General features: G+C 42.2%; 1 protein-coding gene across 6 annotated transcripts in view; it reads right to left on the bottom strand.

Moving 5' to 3' along the window:
- Positions 1–1,978: 1,978 nt before the first annotated feature.
- The window catches only part of FN1 (fibronectin 1), an 80,808-nt gene continuing 68,544 nt past the window's right edge, over positions 1,979–14,242 (bottom strand). For 4 of the 6 annotated variants that reach the window (XM_073633584.1, XM_073633587.1, XM_073633589.1 and 1 more), the window contains 7 exons: positions 11,286–11,755; positions 9,177–9,315; positions 7,847–8,014; positions 7,167–7,292; positions 6,941–7,047; positions 5,206–5,307; positions 1,979–2,758 (listed from right to left, as the gene is read on the bottom strand). In XM_073633584.1, coding sequence (XP_073489685.1) covers positions 2,678–2,758; positions 5,206–5,307; positions 6,941–7,047; positions 7,167–7,292; positions 7,847–8,014; positions 9,177–9,315; positions 11,286–11,755 — 1,193 coding nt within the window. In that variant the 3' untranslated portion in view covers positions 1,979–2,677. The remainder of the gene's footprint in view (positions 2,759–5,205; positions 5,308–6,940; positions 7,048–7,166; positions 7,293–7,846; positions 8,015–9,176; positions 9,316–11,285; positions 11,756–14,242) is intronic. The other 2 variants (XM_073633585.1, XM_073633586.1) reach the window with 2 other exon arrangements.

The raw sequence follows: 14,242 nt of genomic DNA, 5'->3' as shown, positions 1-14,242 counted from the left end.
GCTGTGCCTCAGAAAAGGGATGTGTGGGTGGGAAAGGTGAAGCCCAGCAGCCGGGAGATGCATCTTGGATGAAAGGTGCCGATGCCCTAGCTTACCATCCACTGTCTGACTTCTCCCCCACCCTCCGCGAGCACAACAAGGTAAGAGGGACTCCAATGTAAGGGGCGCTCTGCGGACTCTGATGTAAGGGGGCATGCTGGAAGCTTGGTGAGCAGAAACCCTTTACACCTGAGTCCACAGCCCCCTCCCCCCCCCAAAAAAAAATTGACCTTTGAAAAAAAGGTGGAAACACTACTGGTTGCCTACAGAGCATGCCCCTGCCCAGGAAGCCCAAGCCGCTCCGCAGCTGGAGAAAGACTGGAGGAGGCAGGTGGTGGGAGGGAACCTCTATCACAGAAGAAAAGGAAGGAATACTTGAGGCTAGGGGGGGGGGGGGGGGGGGGGGAGGAAGGGGAGCACCTGTGCCCCACAGGACTGACCACCCCAGGGAGTACCTGTGCCCCACACCACAGATGGAAGTGGGGAGGCATCTATTTAATGATCCAGCATAGCGTGTGGGTAAGGCTTCTGAGAAAGAACCTCCTCTCCACTAGTGGGGGGGCTGTCAGCCAGGGTAACAATGACACAGACTGAAGGTGCTGGGTCATGTATGTCCCCGCAAGACATTTAACTCACTGGCTGCCCTGGGCGGGATGGGGCCCTCACAGCAGACCCAGCGCATAGCTAAAGTCCTGCATGCGCTAGTTGGTCAGACTTGGGTGCCACTGGATCTAGAGTATCAAGCCTGATACCCAGTCTGGCTGTTGATTGAAGATCTCCACAGGAAATCCTCTAGGAAAAAAAAAAAAAAAAAAAAAAAAAAACTATGGAACCACAGGTCCCAGCTGGGAACCAAGTACCTACTCTTTACACTAGGCACAAATAACTGACTTGCCTAGCAGAGAGGGGATGTTATACCAGCTAGGGCTGCCCATAGGTGATGGCATTGTGTGGTGTTCTTTTCTGCTTGGTGTCCTATCCCTGTAGGTGGCGCTAAAAAAAAAAAAAAAAAAAAAAAAAAAAAAAAAAAGTTGTTAAATAGAATAGAAGAGCTATGTCAGTCAATGAGCATAAGAGAAAACTTACTTCTGATCCATCAAGACAAAAACCCATAATGGACATGAAAAACATGAAATGTACATGGTTAGCCACACACCAAGATCCTCAGTGTGTATGGATACGGTCGTTTTTATTCCAGTTATGCATAGAGCAGGAAAGGTTACACAAACCTGTCCAAATATTTTTTGCCATTTCTTTCATGTTTAGATTTTATTTCACTGGAAAAGGTGCCCCCCTTGAAAGACTTACCCTAACCCTCTTGTTCTGCCAACAACTCTAACATTTTGGATTTGGCCTTATTCTCCGTTTTTCCACAAGGACAAGGTGAGAATCTTCTCAGTGGGAAGCACAGATTGCAATAAAAGCTTTATAGAAATTCAATTCCTTTCCACTCTATCCAAAGAAAAGTGCAAATACATACACTTTAGTGTGCAGTATGCACCAGTATGTACTTTCTCTGGAAATGCAAGTGCTGCGGGAATGAGCCAGGCTAGCACCTGGAGGAGATCAGATGCAAAATCCACATTAGTGGCCACCACTTGTGTTATTGTGGTGTCAGTACAGTACCAGGGCATAATATGAACAAAATTACCATCCCCCCCCCCCCCCCCCCAAGTAATCGCAGTAGTGCGTGTTTGAGCAGAAGAAAGAAAATCATGTGGTTCACGATGCCCCCCAATATCCAGACTGACCCTGTGTTATCTAAAAGTGGTTTGAATAGATGTGACCACAACTTTTTAGCGAAATATTAGGTAATAGACAAGATAAGGTTTAATTTTTGTTGGGATTTGTGTGCACCAAGGAGGGTTTTTTACTAAAAAGGTTTTGAATCACATTCAGTGTACACAGTTTAAAAATAAAAAAATAAAAAGTTCTTGCACAGATTTTTAAGATCTTTTTATTAAAAGGAGTTATCTTTCCACAGTAGTTAAAGCTTTGGCACATACAGTATAAAAAAAAATAAAATCAACCATAATTACATCAGATTCAACAACCATCACTTGCTAGATTTCAGAATTTACTTTTCCATGTTAAAAGTAGAAGGAATCTTCTGAAGATGCAGCAGACATTGATAAATAACACTGAAGGAAGGTCAGGTATTAGTAAGGATTGTGCGGAAAAAAAAAAAAAAGAATTAAAATTGTGCATATGGTAAAGACACTTGTGCCAGAAGCAGCAAATTCAGTGCTGCATTGGTAATAATATAGCGCAATTGGTCCCTTTGGCATTTGGCCTCTATCTTTACCCCAGTGCTGCCAAAGCCCTCCACAGTTCATTAACCAGTGTGGAGATAAACTGCAGAGTTCCAAAGGCACATTCAGGAACATTTTCCCAACAACTTTACTCTTAAAAGGCTGCAATTTGCCAGATAAAAACAAAATAAAAAATCTTCCCTTTTGTTTCCCAGATCACTTAAAGCAAAAAAAAAAAATTACAATCATTGAATACTGAATGGCATGAAGTACTTCAGGTGAATTTTGAAGCTTTATCAGTTATCTGCCAGTCAGAGGGGGCCTCCACCCTCCTCCCACTTTAATTTAAGTTAACTTCACATGCTCTGCTCCCTTGACAAAATTAATTAGTTCTTGGTCTGTTCAGTATGATGTGAATCTGCTTGAAGGCCCAAAGGAAGGTAGCACTCAACGGGACATTTCACATTCTGCAAAAGGAAAAAAAAACAGAAGATAAACAACATTTCACAGCCTATTTTGAACAATGACATCTGTATAGGCTTATATAAAGAAGGTAGACTGAAATTATATGAGTCTTATTTATCATGCCCCTCTAGTTAAGGTCCACAAGCAAACTTTTTTCAATCTAGTTTCGAATTTAAATTATGTGGGTTTCCTCTCACACTACAAAGACACGCTGGTATGTTAATTGGCTCCTGTGTATGTATGAATGTAAGGTGGGGACCTTAGACTTTACACTCCTTGAGGGGAGGGACTAAATTTATATATAAAATTTAGTCCTTGCCCTCAAGGAGTGTAAAGACTACATACACAGGAGCCAACATACCAGTGTGTCTTTGTAGTGTGGGAGGAAAATTGAGTACCCAGAGGAAATCCACAGAAATCAATTCTAAAAACCACACATAAAATGAGATAGATAGATATATAGATATATAGATATATACACACATATATATACACACATACACACACACTTTTTTGAAAAGGTGAGAGCTGGGGGGAGGGGGAATCTGAAAAAGTGAGAGCTTTGTGGGGGGGCAGTATTTGTGTAAAAGGGAGAGCTGGGAAAGGGATTTGTGGAGGAGTGATAGCAGGGAAAGGGGGTGTGCGGATTGTGCAGAGATGAAAGCTGCGAGGATAAGCTGTAGATGGGGGTGCTGAGGGTGTAATCTGAATGGAGGGGTGCAGAGGTGAGATGTTAATGGGGTACAACGGTGAGTTGTGGATGGTTGTGCTAAGGTGAATCGTGAAAAAAGTGCAGAGTTGAACTGTGGATGGGGGGCAGAAGAGGTGGGTTGTGGATGGAGAGGTGTGTAGGTGAGCTGTTCATGTTGGGTGCAGAGTTGAGCTGGGGATGGGGCGCAGAGGAAAGCAAAGGTGTGCAGAGGAGATAATTGATGGTTACTTTGAGGGGTGGGGGATTTTTGCTTGGAGAGAACAAGGGAACTTTGCTGCACCCTGTATGATATGCACTCCTCAACTGCACAATACATACTCCTGAGTCCTGTATTCTGTGCGTTTCACTTTTCTGAAACTTGTGCCTTCTGCGATACCTAGCTCTGAGCCTTGAGCCCACTATTTGGCAACCATGTAATTTTCACCTATAAAAAAGGAAGGCGTGGCTGGGGGAGGGGTTGTGGGTGTGGGACAGGGCATTTGCCCTGAAGGGTGAGTTCCAGTACCTATTTTCTGAGAAAAAAAAAAAAAAGCCACACACATACATTATAGCTTTTTTTCCAGGGGGAACTTGGTGGAAATCAGTTCCACCACCTCTGGCTCAGACCCTTAGGGGGGCCTGCTCACCACAATCACTTGCAAACAAAGAAGTCTGTGTTTACAAGTGACAGCTCTGCACTCTGTATTGCAATCCTGGTATTTAATGCCCCTTTAAGACCCTCCTACTGTTTGTGAAATTTGACTGACCACACCCACTATTTTATGTGATTTGGAGGGTGTATGTGGGTGGAGGGGTTTTGGGGGGGGGGGGGGGGGGGTCGTGGTTGAGCTCCAGCACCTATTGTTTGAGGAAAAAAAAAAAAAAAAGGAGAAAGATATATAGATATATTAGATAGAGATAGATATAGTGAAACACTGCATAAGGCCCGGTTCACGCCTTTGCAGTTTGCATATTCCAGGTGCATTTTGCGATACATGTATTTGATCCATTGAAGTCTATGGAACCAAAAACCAGAAAAAAAGTCCCAGGCCCTGTCAATAAAATGCACAGATGTGAACTTGACCCATAGGAAACCATGTTAAATGGACTGTAGTGTGTTTCTGCAAAACTGAAAAAGCACTAAAAAGTGCATAGGTGTGAACCAGGCTTAAAAATTGATGGCTATACAAGTACCTGTGATAAAGGGGGGAAATATCAACAATCCCTGTGCAATACACATCAATCAATAACTAGTATCTGTGGAATCTTTACATGTAAAAAAAAAAAAAAATTACAAAAGTTCAGGGTCACTGAGAATGTTCAGCATATATGGTGCTCATCTTCATTGCCCTGTTACCTCTGCTTTTGTACACCATTGCTTCATTTACTTGCCTGGAAGCTGTGAGCTCCTCACCTGGCCATCAATTTACTGACTATGTCAGTGTCTGTCATTTGCTCTGACCATTTGCCTGAGGACTCCTACCACTCTAGGATTTGTCCTGCCTATTGGCTGCTGTCCTTAGCAACACAGAGGGTCCAAACAGACAATACGTTTTAGGTTCTCCCCATTTCTGACTACACTGGAGTTTTTGCAACTGACTTCCTTGCATTACTATACCCTCTTCCCAATATCAACTTTGCCCTTTATCAGACTGATCCTAGAGACAAGCGAAGAAAAAATATCCTGTTTTAGTCTCACATCATTCACCCAGCATCTAGTACAGCAATGGCAACGTGACAGAAGTCTAGAACACTTACATAGTTTGTGTGATATTGCTGTGTGAACTGGGAGACTGTGTGTCCGGTGGCATCTGGAGTAACAGCAGATCCCGGCCTTCGGCAGTTATCACAGCGCCAACCCTGTCAAAACAAAGAGGCTTAACATCTGGCAAAAATGTTCATAACTGGATTTTTGGTCATACAACATTGACACTGGTGAATGCTCAATGATGTGAAGACTACAATGAAATGGATAACACGGGTCTACAATTCTGCAGAGTCTCAAAATACGCCTTTCATGTACATGCAGCTATGCTCCCCTTGGGGAGCCAATGTCAACCCACAGCAGTTCTAGCATTATCAATACCTTTTTCAAATTGCTAAAAAAAAAAAAAAAAAAAAAAAAAAAAAAAAAAAAAAAAAAAAAAGGAAGTAGTGTGGGGTTCACCCCCCCAAAGAAAAAACCCAAACACCACACTCTCCTAGGCTGATGCAACATTGATCCAATGCTGCATCTGTCTCCTTCCAGCTCTATGCTGAGGACTGAGCAATCAAACACTGGTGAATGCCCAGTTCTCCCCTCCGCTCTGAGTGGAGAGCAGTGACTGTCACTGGCTCTCTGCCTTTCCAGTGCTCCCTGGAATACTGGGTGGATCACAACTGTAAGACCCGGTTCACACACGGGCGGCACGACTTGCAGGTCGCCTCAGCGAGGCGACCTGCAAACGACTTCCGCGGCGACTTGCAAAACGACTTCTGTATAGAAGTCTATGCAAGTCGCCCCCAAAGTTGTACAGGAACCTTTTTCTAAGTCGGAGCGACTTGCGTCGCTCCGATTAGAACGGTTCCATTGTACAGAACAGGAGGCGACTAGGTCGCCTGACAAGTCGTCCCTGTGTGAACCGAGTCTAAAGCTGGGATCGATCCTGGGCCAGCTGAGGGACGTGGTCACAATAGTGCAGAACTGCATTCCTTTGATCCATAGGAGAAATAGGGCCAAAAAAGCTTTGGCCACACTTCTTTAAAATGGAGATGCACAGCCTCAAGAAGAACTACTGATCAGTAGGAAAAAAAAAAATGATATGCATCATTTTCCACTACTTCCATTTGTACAAAAATTAATAGTTTTGAGACACTATTTGAAAACATTGACACACTCGTTTGTATTTTAAAACATGGTATGAAAAGAATAGGCTGCACACCACAATTGTGAGCCAAAATCCTTTAATGGGACATCCCAGAGTGACACCACAAGACCGGAGTGCCCAGTAGACACGTTTCACACAATTATAAGTGCTTAATCAGGTAATGATTAAGCACTTATAATTGTGTGAAACGCGTCTACTGGGCACTCCGGTCTTGTGGTGTCACTCTGGGATGTCCCATTAAAGGATTTTGGATCACAATCGTGGTGTGCAGCCTATTCTTTTCATACATTGATTGCAGAGGTGAGCCGAGACGGGCACCCACTAGTGTCATCAGGCTTCCTCATCTCACCTGGAGCAGCAAGAGAAGGTAGGAGACCGCTCTGTGCAATACCATTCCACAGGAGCAGGCAAGTAGAACATGTTTCTTTCAATTTCAAAAATGCCCTCAGAAACTGTGTAAGTGTGTATTTTGCAGACTTTAAAAAGTGAAAGAAATTATATTTAAGAGATTATTTTACGATTAGATTTTACAAACTCCCATTAAGGGTCTAACAAGCCTACTCTGTATGGACGGTTTTGCCTGCCAACTTCTACACATGGCCTGCGTGTGTGCTTTGCTAGCTCACCTGCTGTCCTCCATAGCATTTGCATGAACAGATGGCTCCCAGGTACTCTTTCTGCCATTGCTCCCCAACATTGTAGAGTTTGCCTTCATCATAGCATGTAGCCTCATCTGGAAAAGAATATACATATACACACACACACTGAATAGAATATACCTAACAAAAGGCAGAGTCTACTTTTCCTAATTGTAGATTTGCACAACAGACCTAGAAGCTGCACTTTACTTACGTGGTTCACACTTGAACTCTCCCTTTCCATTTCCAAGACAAGTGCAGCTTAGCATCTGCCCATTCTCTCCCCGACGATCCCACTTCTCACCAATTCTATGGTTAACTCCATTGTCATGGCACCATTCTGCAAGAATCAATAAATTAGATCACACCACAAAATTGTACTAACTAGACTGACATGGTTTATTTTTAAGTTTTTCATCATTGGCTTTAAAAGTTGTGAATGTAAAGCAATAGATTTTAAAGGCAATTGTATAGGTTTAACTGCAGCATACTTTAGATCAGTGGTCTCAAAGCTGCCCCTTTGCATATCCCTATCTGTCCCTTGGGGCACCATTCCTCCCACCGATATCAGGCACCATCAATAGGGCAATCATTTCTGCACTGATACCAACAGCGAGATACTATTCCACCCACTGACACCGATGGGGCGCAAATATTTCCCCTATTACCAAAGATGGGACATTGTTTAATCACACTTATGCCAGGGTATTTTATACTCACTGGCCACAGTCTGGCCCCCTAAAGTCTGAAGCAAGGTAAACTGGCCCTTTGTTTAGAAAGTTTGGAGCCCAATAATTGAAATGTCCATTGTACAGAAGTGATTGAATACCTACATAATTTTCTATTACTTAATCAGTTTAGCGTTAGATACCAACAAGGATAGTTCGTACTTACTTGATGAGTCACATCGGAAGTGCCCACTACCATATCCTAAACATTTGCACCAAAGTTTAAATCCAGATTCTGAAATGCGCTCCCACTCCTGTCCAACTGTGTAATGTGCTCCAGAGAAAGTGTCATAACAGGTGTCCTCTACTGATGGTAGACCTCCATCAGGAACAACTATCAAAAGAGATTTCAGCTATTAGGACAAAATTCTACATCACCATGTAGATATTAGTTTTGTAATGTACCTATAATTAGGCAGTTGTACTAAACTGCCCCTGGAATGCTATAAAAGTAGGGATGCACTGAAATTTTCTTTGGGCGAAAATTGTGTTGTCAGCATGGTGCCAAAAAAGTGCCGATAATTGAGCATGCAGTAGCGGTGGCCACGCCTCCGAGTGCCGTCCATTGTGGGGTGTCATCCTGGCAGCTTAAGGTCAGGGAGCCAAATTGCCGCCTCTCACCAGTGCCCGGATCAGAGCGGCGATCTCCCTCTGTGTCACGGAGCTGGATTTGAATTGCCTGGGCTGCAGTAACAATGTCCTGCCTCCTGTGATAGACGGCACACTGTTCCAATGCCGGGACATTGAATCAGTGTGACGTGATCACAGGAGGTGGGACATGGTTACTGCAGCCCAGGCAATTCAAATCCAGCTCTGTGACAGGGGGAGATCGTCGATCTTACCCAGGCACTGGCCAGAAGCTGCATCCCACAGGCATCCTGTAAATGGCACCACTATGTCAAAAGTAAAATTACAACATAGCTGGAATATAAAAACAGCTCTTAAAACAAGATACTAAATACCATATAGGAAGCCACTAATCCGACACCTCAGAAAGTAGAGTACAGTAAAATCAGATGAAATGCAAAAACCAAAACATTCAATTCACAAAGTTACTTCCCCCACCTTCCCAAGCGGTTTATATTAACCAGGCTTTTTCTGGCACCATTTGTTCACATGTAACAATCAGTTTTTTGCTAGAAAATGAACCCCCCAAACATTTTAAAGCAGAGGCCCTAGAGAACTGGTGGGTTTTCAATTTTTTTTTTTTTCTTATCGGTCACACAGTATTTGCACTGCGATTTTTCAAACGCTATTTTTTGGGATATAAAAAAAAAAAAAAAAAACTAGTACTGGGGTGATGTCTGCAGCTGCAGGCATCATCCTGGTACAACTACTTGAAGACCGGTGATGTACCAGATACGTGACTGCTCAGCAAGTGGTTAAGTCTGTTAGAGACTACAGTAGGAAGTACCCGTAATTCTGCAAAACCAAAAAAAAAAAAAAAAAAACCAAACACATCTTTTTGCTCACTTTGAAACAGATTATTCTCTTACCAGCATTGCTAACTGTCACCAGCTCCTCCAGAATCTTGTGTCTATTAACACCTTTCAGGGCCTCCACAATGATATTATATGTGGCTCCACGGGTGAGGCCATTAAGAGTAGCACTAGTTGAGGTGCCAGGGACCCTGAACTGTCAAACAAAAATTATGTAACAATAAAATTATATTCTTGAACGCATATTGAAAACAGAAAATTATCAGAAAATATATTTATAGTGTGAAATTATATTGCCAACCACATGATAAAATGAAAAACACCATAAAAAATAAAATAAATGATATATCATTTGTCCCCCTGAAAATGCTGGTATCAATACTTCAGAGTCATGAGCCCAAAATAGGATTTCAATAAAGGTTTGCAAAGTCTGAATTTTTTTATCTTTATACTTGTTCTGAATCAGTGGCTCAAAAAGCACAAATGGCAAACTATCAAATAGGCAACAATTTCACAGGGAGACATTGGCAGATTCCATGTTTTTCTCATGAAGGTTTTCCTCAGTCTGATGACTGGAGAGGGGAAGTTAAAAAGGGAACCGTATCAACTTAAGCCTCGTACACACACTTAGATTTTCGGAGGATAGAATGTCCGATTTTTGTGGCATGCTAGTCTCATGTCAAAAGTGAAGAGGTTACTAACAATACAAGAATTTTCGTACGACAGAATACAACGTCAGAAGTGATGAAATGTGTTGAATAGTTGTGTGTATTCTTTCGTTTGAGCATGCGTAGTCTTGCTCCCACGACTCCACCCACTGAGCTCCAGACATCAGACCCACCCACAGAATCTGCAGTTTTTCGGGTCTCATAACAGACAGAGGGGAGACATTTGACAGGTAAAGATACATGCAGGAGGCATGTATATCCTTATAGATAACCCCCATGGCAGTAGTTTAGAAAGGATGACATTGGGTTTACATCCACTAACTTTTTTTTTTTTTTTTAGGAGTCTTTAAAAAGTGACTGCTTTTAGATGAAGACAGCAGCCTTGCCTACTTTACAAGTGTTTTAGTTCTGTATAAATAGTGCTTTACATCAAAAGTACTAAAAAGTTACGGCAAATGTGAAAAGGTCAAGGGGAGCTCTGACCAATGTCACTCCACAATAAGAAGTAGTTTTATGAACCAGCAGGGTTCAGAATGATCATTACCTATTACTTTGCATACTATGATTGACTAGCAAAACTGTGCCTGTTACAAAAATTGGCAACGTTGTGGATAATACTACTTTAACATTGTTTGTATCTTAGTGTGCAGAAGGTATGATGGCAGGCAATATGGGTGGGAGAGGAGTGTGGAAAGTATGAGAAAAAAAAAAATTAAAAATGTTTGGGAGACGTTTTGGGGGAAGGCTATGATAATGTACACAGTGTACAGACAGTGTCTGTACGACCTTGGGGAAAAGAAATGGAAAGTGCAGGAGGAGAGGTTACATGGTTTTATGAAACTTTGTTAACGCTATGGAGACAATTACACGTTATAGAAAAACTAGAAGAAGCCTATTAGACCACCTGTAAGCCCGGTGTGTGCCACAGCCATTCATTTTCTGGGTTTGCAATCACTCTAGAATCTGTATGCCTTTGGAAACTCAAAGACTGGTGGGGGGGGGTTAAGTAGACAATGCTAAAAGAGAAGTATAGATAGGTGGGGTATGAGCCAAGTGCAACATTGAATAGGGAGCTTCTAGTACAGCTGACAGGAAGCAAGGGAGTTCACTTCAAATCAGAGCCAGTAGGGAGAGTGAGCACCAAGGTGAAGAGTAGACAGAAGGGGGGTGTAAAGCCGAGTGGTTGCCAGAACCCTCCAGTGTTCACTTTTAGTACAAGATACAGGAAGGGTCATCACTGCTGGTGTGGATAACTAGATGTGAATATTGCATGGGGGTGTGTGCGTCATGTCAGATATACAAGAAAGACCAATGGGTGGGTTGGGTATGGAATCTTGCTGTACTGCAGGAAAAGTCACCCTATGCAAAAGTGGCACTTAGCGTTATCATGTAGAATTTATATGCAAAACACAGCCATAATTATAGAGAAAAAGCACCACTGACAAATTGTTCCCTAGCTAATCAAGCCAGTTACATGGAATAAGGATTGTTAACCTACCTCAAGAGGGGCTTCCTCATGACCCACAGGATGGCATGAGATGATGTATTCAGTGGTCTCCAAAAGGGGTCTCCATGAAATGGTAGTTTGAGACGCCACTTCCTGTATGCCAGTTTCATTGATTTGTGGCCCAAAGCCATGTGGATAAGGCCCGTCAACATCTCCTTTGGGCTCACGGTAGGTGGGCTCACGAAGGCGTGCATCCACTGTAACAACATGACCAGGGGTGAATTGCCCAGGTCTCACAGGTAGAGCGGTGGTGGGCAAAACGGGGCTTCTAAAGTATTCTTCAACAAATTGTCCTTCATGGCCAGTGCTAGGTTGTCCGACGGAGCCTGGAAGTTTGATACCATTACCATTGTCAAATGTTGTCTCAGTGATGAAAGGCGTTTTCTCTACATCCGAAGGGACGTCAAGGATTTCAGGGCCAGGGATGGGGTGAGGGAATGTTACCAGTTGGGGAACCTCATCTGACCAAAGAAAGTATTAGGAGCAATAAAAGCAAAGCATTAGTTAAAAGCAAGCAGAAGCAAAATGGTCCTTGGCACCAGAGCATGGTTTGTGATCATGGTACACAGACAACAGTAGGTACTTTTTAAAATCTAGCAATTTAAGGCCACATGCAAAGGAGAAGACACTGTAGCCCATTTCACAATGTATAAAAAAAGTTTTGGCTGCAGTTTGGGCTTTAGGCGATTGGGCAACAAAATAGGAATGCAATTTTACATGTGGCCATAAAAAGGTGTAAGACATAGGGTTAAATTTAAAGTGCACATCGTTAAGGTGTCATACACCAAAAAGTTTTAGGTCTATTAAAATTTCTTGGGGACTCCCAAGGCCATATCTCCCCATCAGTTCCTGCTTCTGCACAGACTTTGGTGGTCACAAGCCCCATGATATGGAGCATTTTTGGGCTGACCCTTTAAGGGCAATTTAGTTTTGGGTGATCAGGGGGGCAATGCATTTGATCAGTACAGTTCCAACAACCCAGCTTTCATTACATTTCTATATAAATTTTCATTTGTCACTGCGGTATCTGTCAGGGCATTGGAGGGTGCTGTTTGGCCAAGTCATGACTGGCAAGCTCAGGTAACAGACGTGAAGAAAAAGAAAAATTCCCAGCTCAACTTACCAACCAGCCTGAAACAAACTGAATTGTCCTAACAGTTAATGTTAAAAACATTACTATATATAATGTGATTCTACTATGGAGTCTCTCAAAATGTAGAGTTAGATCTGCAGATAATACTGGTGTGCCTTGTCATGGCCTTTGCAGCTTATGCATTTGCACACGTGTGCAAATTAAATCCCTGTTTTTAAACGTGAACTGTTAGACAGGACAATTTGATTTGTTGCAGTCAAGCTGGGAATTTTTGTTTTGCATGCGTTGCCCTTCCATGTGCTTCTTGTTGTTAAGGCCAGTTATGGGTTGGGGCAATTTCTATGTTTGTAACATTAGCAGTAAGTAGTGATATGGGAAGGACTCCACAGGAAAGTAAAACTGCTGATATTCTGTTCACCCAAAGCTAAAAAGTGGTGGAGAATGTACTTTTTTGACCCAAACAGATATTTAGCTTATCTGTTCAAATGGGAAAAGGCACCACTAAATAAAAGCTATACAGAAATAGATATGTATTATTGTACCCACTGTTAAGACCTTTTAAAATGCATAAATGCTTTAAGTCTAAATTGTTTTAACATATTCGTTTCATTCAAATGATTGCAATGGTCATGGTTAGAAATGTAGTTTGCTTCACTGTGAAGGACATTTAATATTGCAAAACTCCACCCCCCCCCCCCCCCCCCCCCCTTTGAAACACATTTAAAATTGTATTAAACCTAAAAACATTTGTTAGATTGAAGTTTACAGATATGGTGGGCTGCATTATTTTTCTTTTAGACTTTTCTATTTTCACATAGTGATCTACCCAAAAAGTCTATTTTTCAATTCACTTTAGGGCCTCCTCCACTGGATTCCAGTGGCAAAATTCATCATATTCTTGTGGCTAGAAAGGCAGGTATATGCAAGTAGTGGCGGCCGCTCAGCCTGTACAAAGTATCCAACTGCGCCCAGGCTCAGACACCTGTACCTAACCCCAGGTAACCACTTGGGTGTGCGCTGGGCTTGTATGGTGTGCGGTGGCTGAGTTTCTTCTCTATTTGTTCTGTGGACTACATGGTCTTCTAGCCTGACCTATACCCTCAGTGGAACACACCGAAGGGGGGCATATGCCAGAGCAGAGACACTAAAGTTGGTTTAGGTTTTAAAAAAAAAAAAAAAAAAAAAGTTTGCTGTAACAGTTTAACAGATTGAAGCTGAACTCCAGCTTACGCTTCATAATCAAAGTCCATCTAAAATGAGCTAGTCTAAAAGTACTGTCTCCCCAGACAACTCAACGCTAATCTGTCCAAAGGGGTCTGCTTTACTCTTCATCCAGAATGCACACACCCTATGACAGGAAGTGTTACTGGCTGGATCACCAGGTGAACTATTGCAGCCACCATATCCAAGGACTGGTAATAGTGGTAAACTGCAAGATTACATTTTTGTTTTGGGTTCAATTCAGCTTTAAAAGTTCCACACATGCAAAGGAAATTGTCTCAAAAGATTCTAGTAATAACAACTTTTGCATTCCTGAGGCCATCTTGATATGTGTACTAACATTTTTACTGTAGGTCTCGCACATTGAAGCAAACACCTCAGAATAATTTTCCTTTTAAATTGAATTAACCAGAATTAAAAAATGACTGAACACCATCTGTTTTGTTTTTTTTTTTTTAATTATGAAGAAAAGTATGTGCTTGGATTTTTAAAATCTGCCCAATTAGTCCCAATCCAGTTTTTATAAGCCAGGCACTTTAGTGTCTGTATCCAAAAGATGTTCAGTACAGGAAATTAAATCACTACATGCTATAGGGTAAAAGAAAGCAACTGCAGCATTGCAGACAGACAATGA

Source organism: Aquarana catesbeiana, linkage group LG06, assembly GCF_042186555.1.
Source record: "Aquarana catesbeiana isolate 2022-GZ linkage group LG06, ASM4218655v1, whole genome shotgun sequence".
In the NCBI taxonomy this organism is placed as follows: Eukaryota; Metazoa; Chordata; class Amphibia; order Anura; family Ranidae; genus Aquarana; species Aquarana catesbeiana.
The sequence above is the reverse complement of the archived record's forward strand: the minus strand, read 5'-3'. Positions and strand labels throughout refer to the sequence as shown.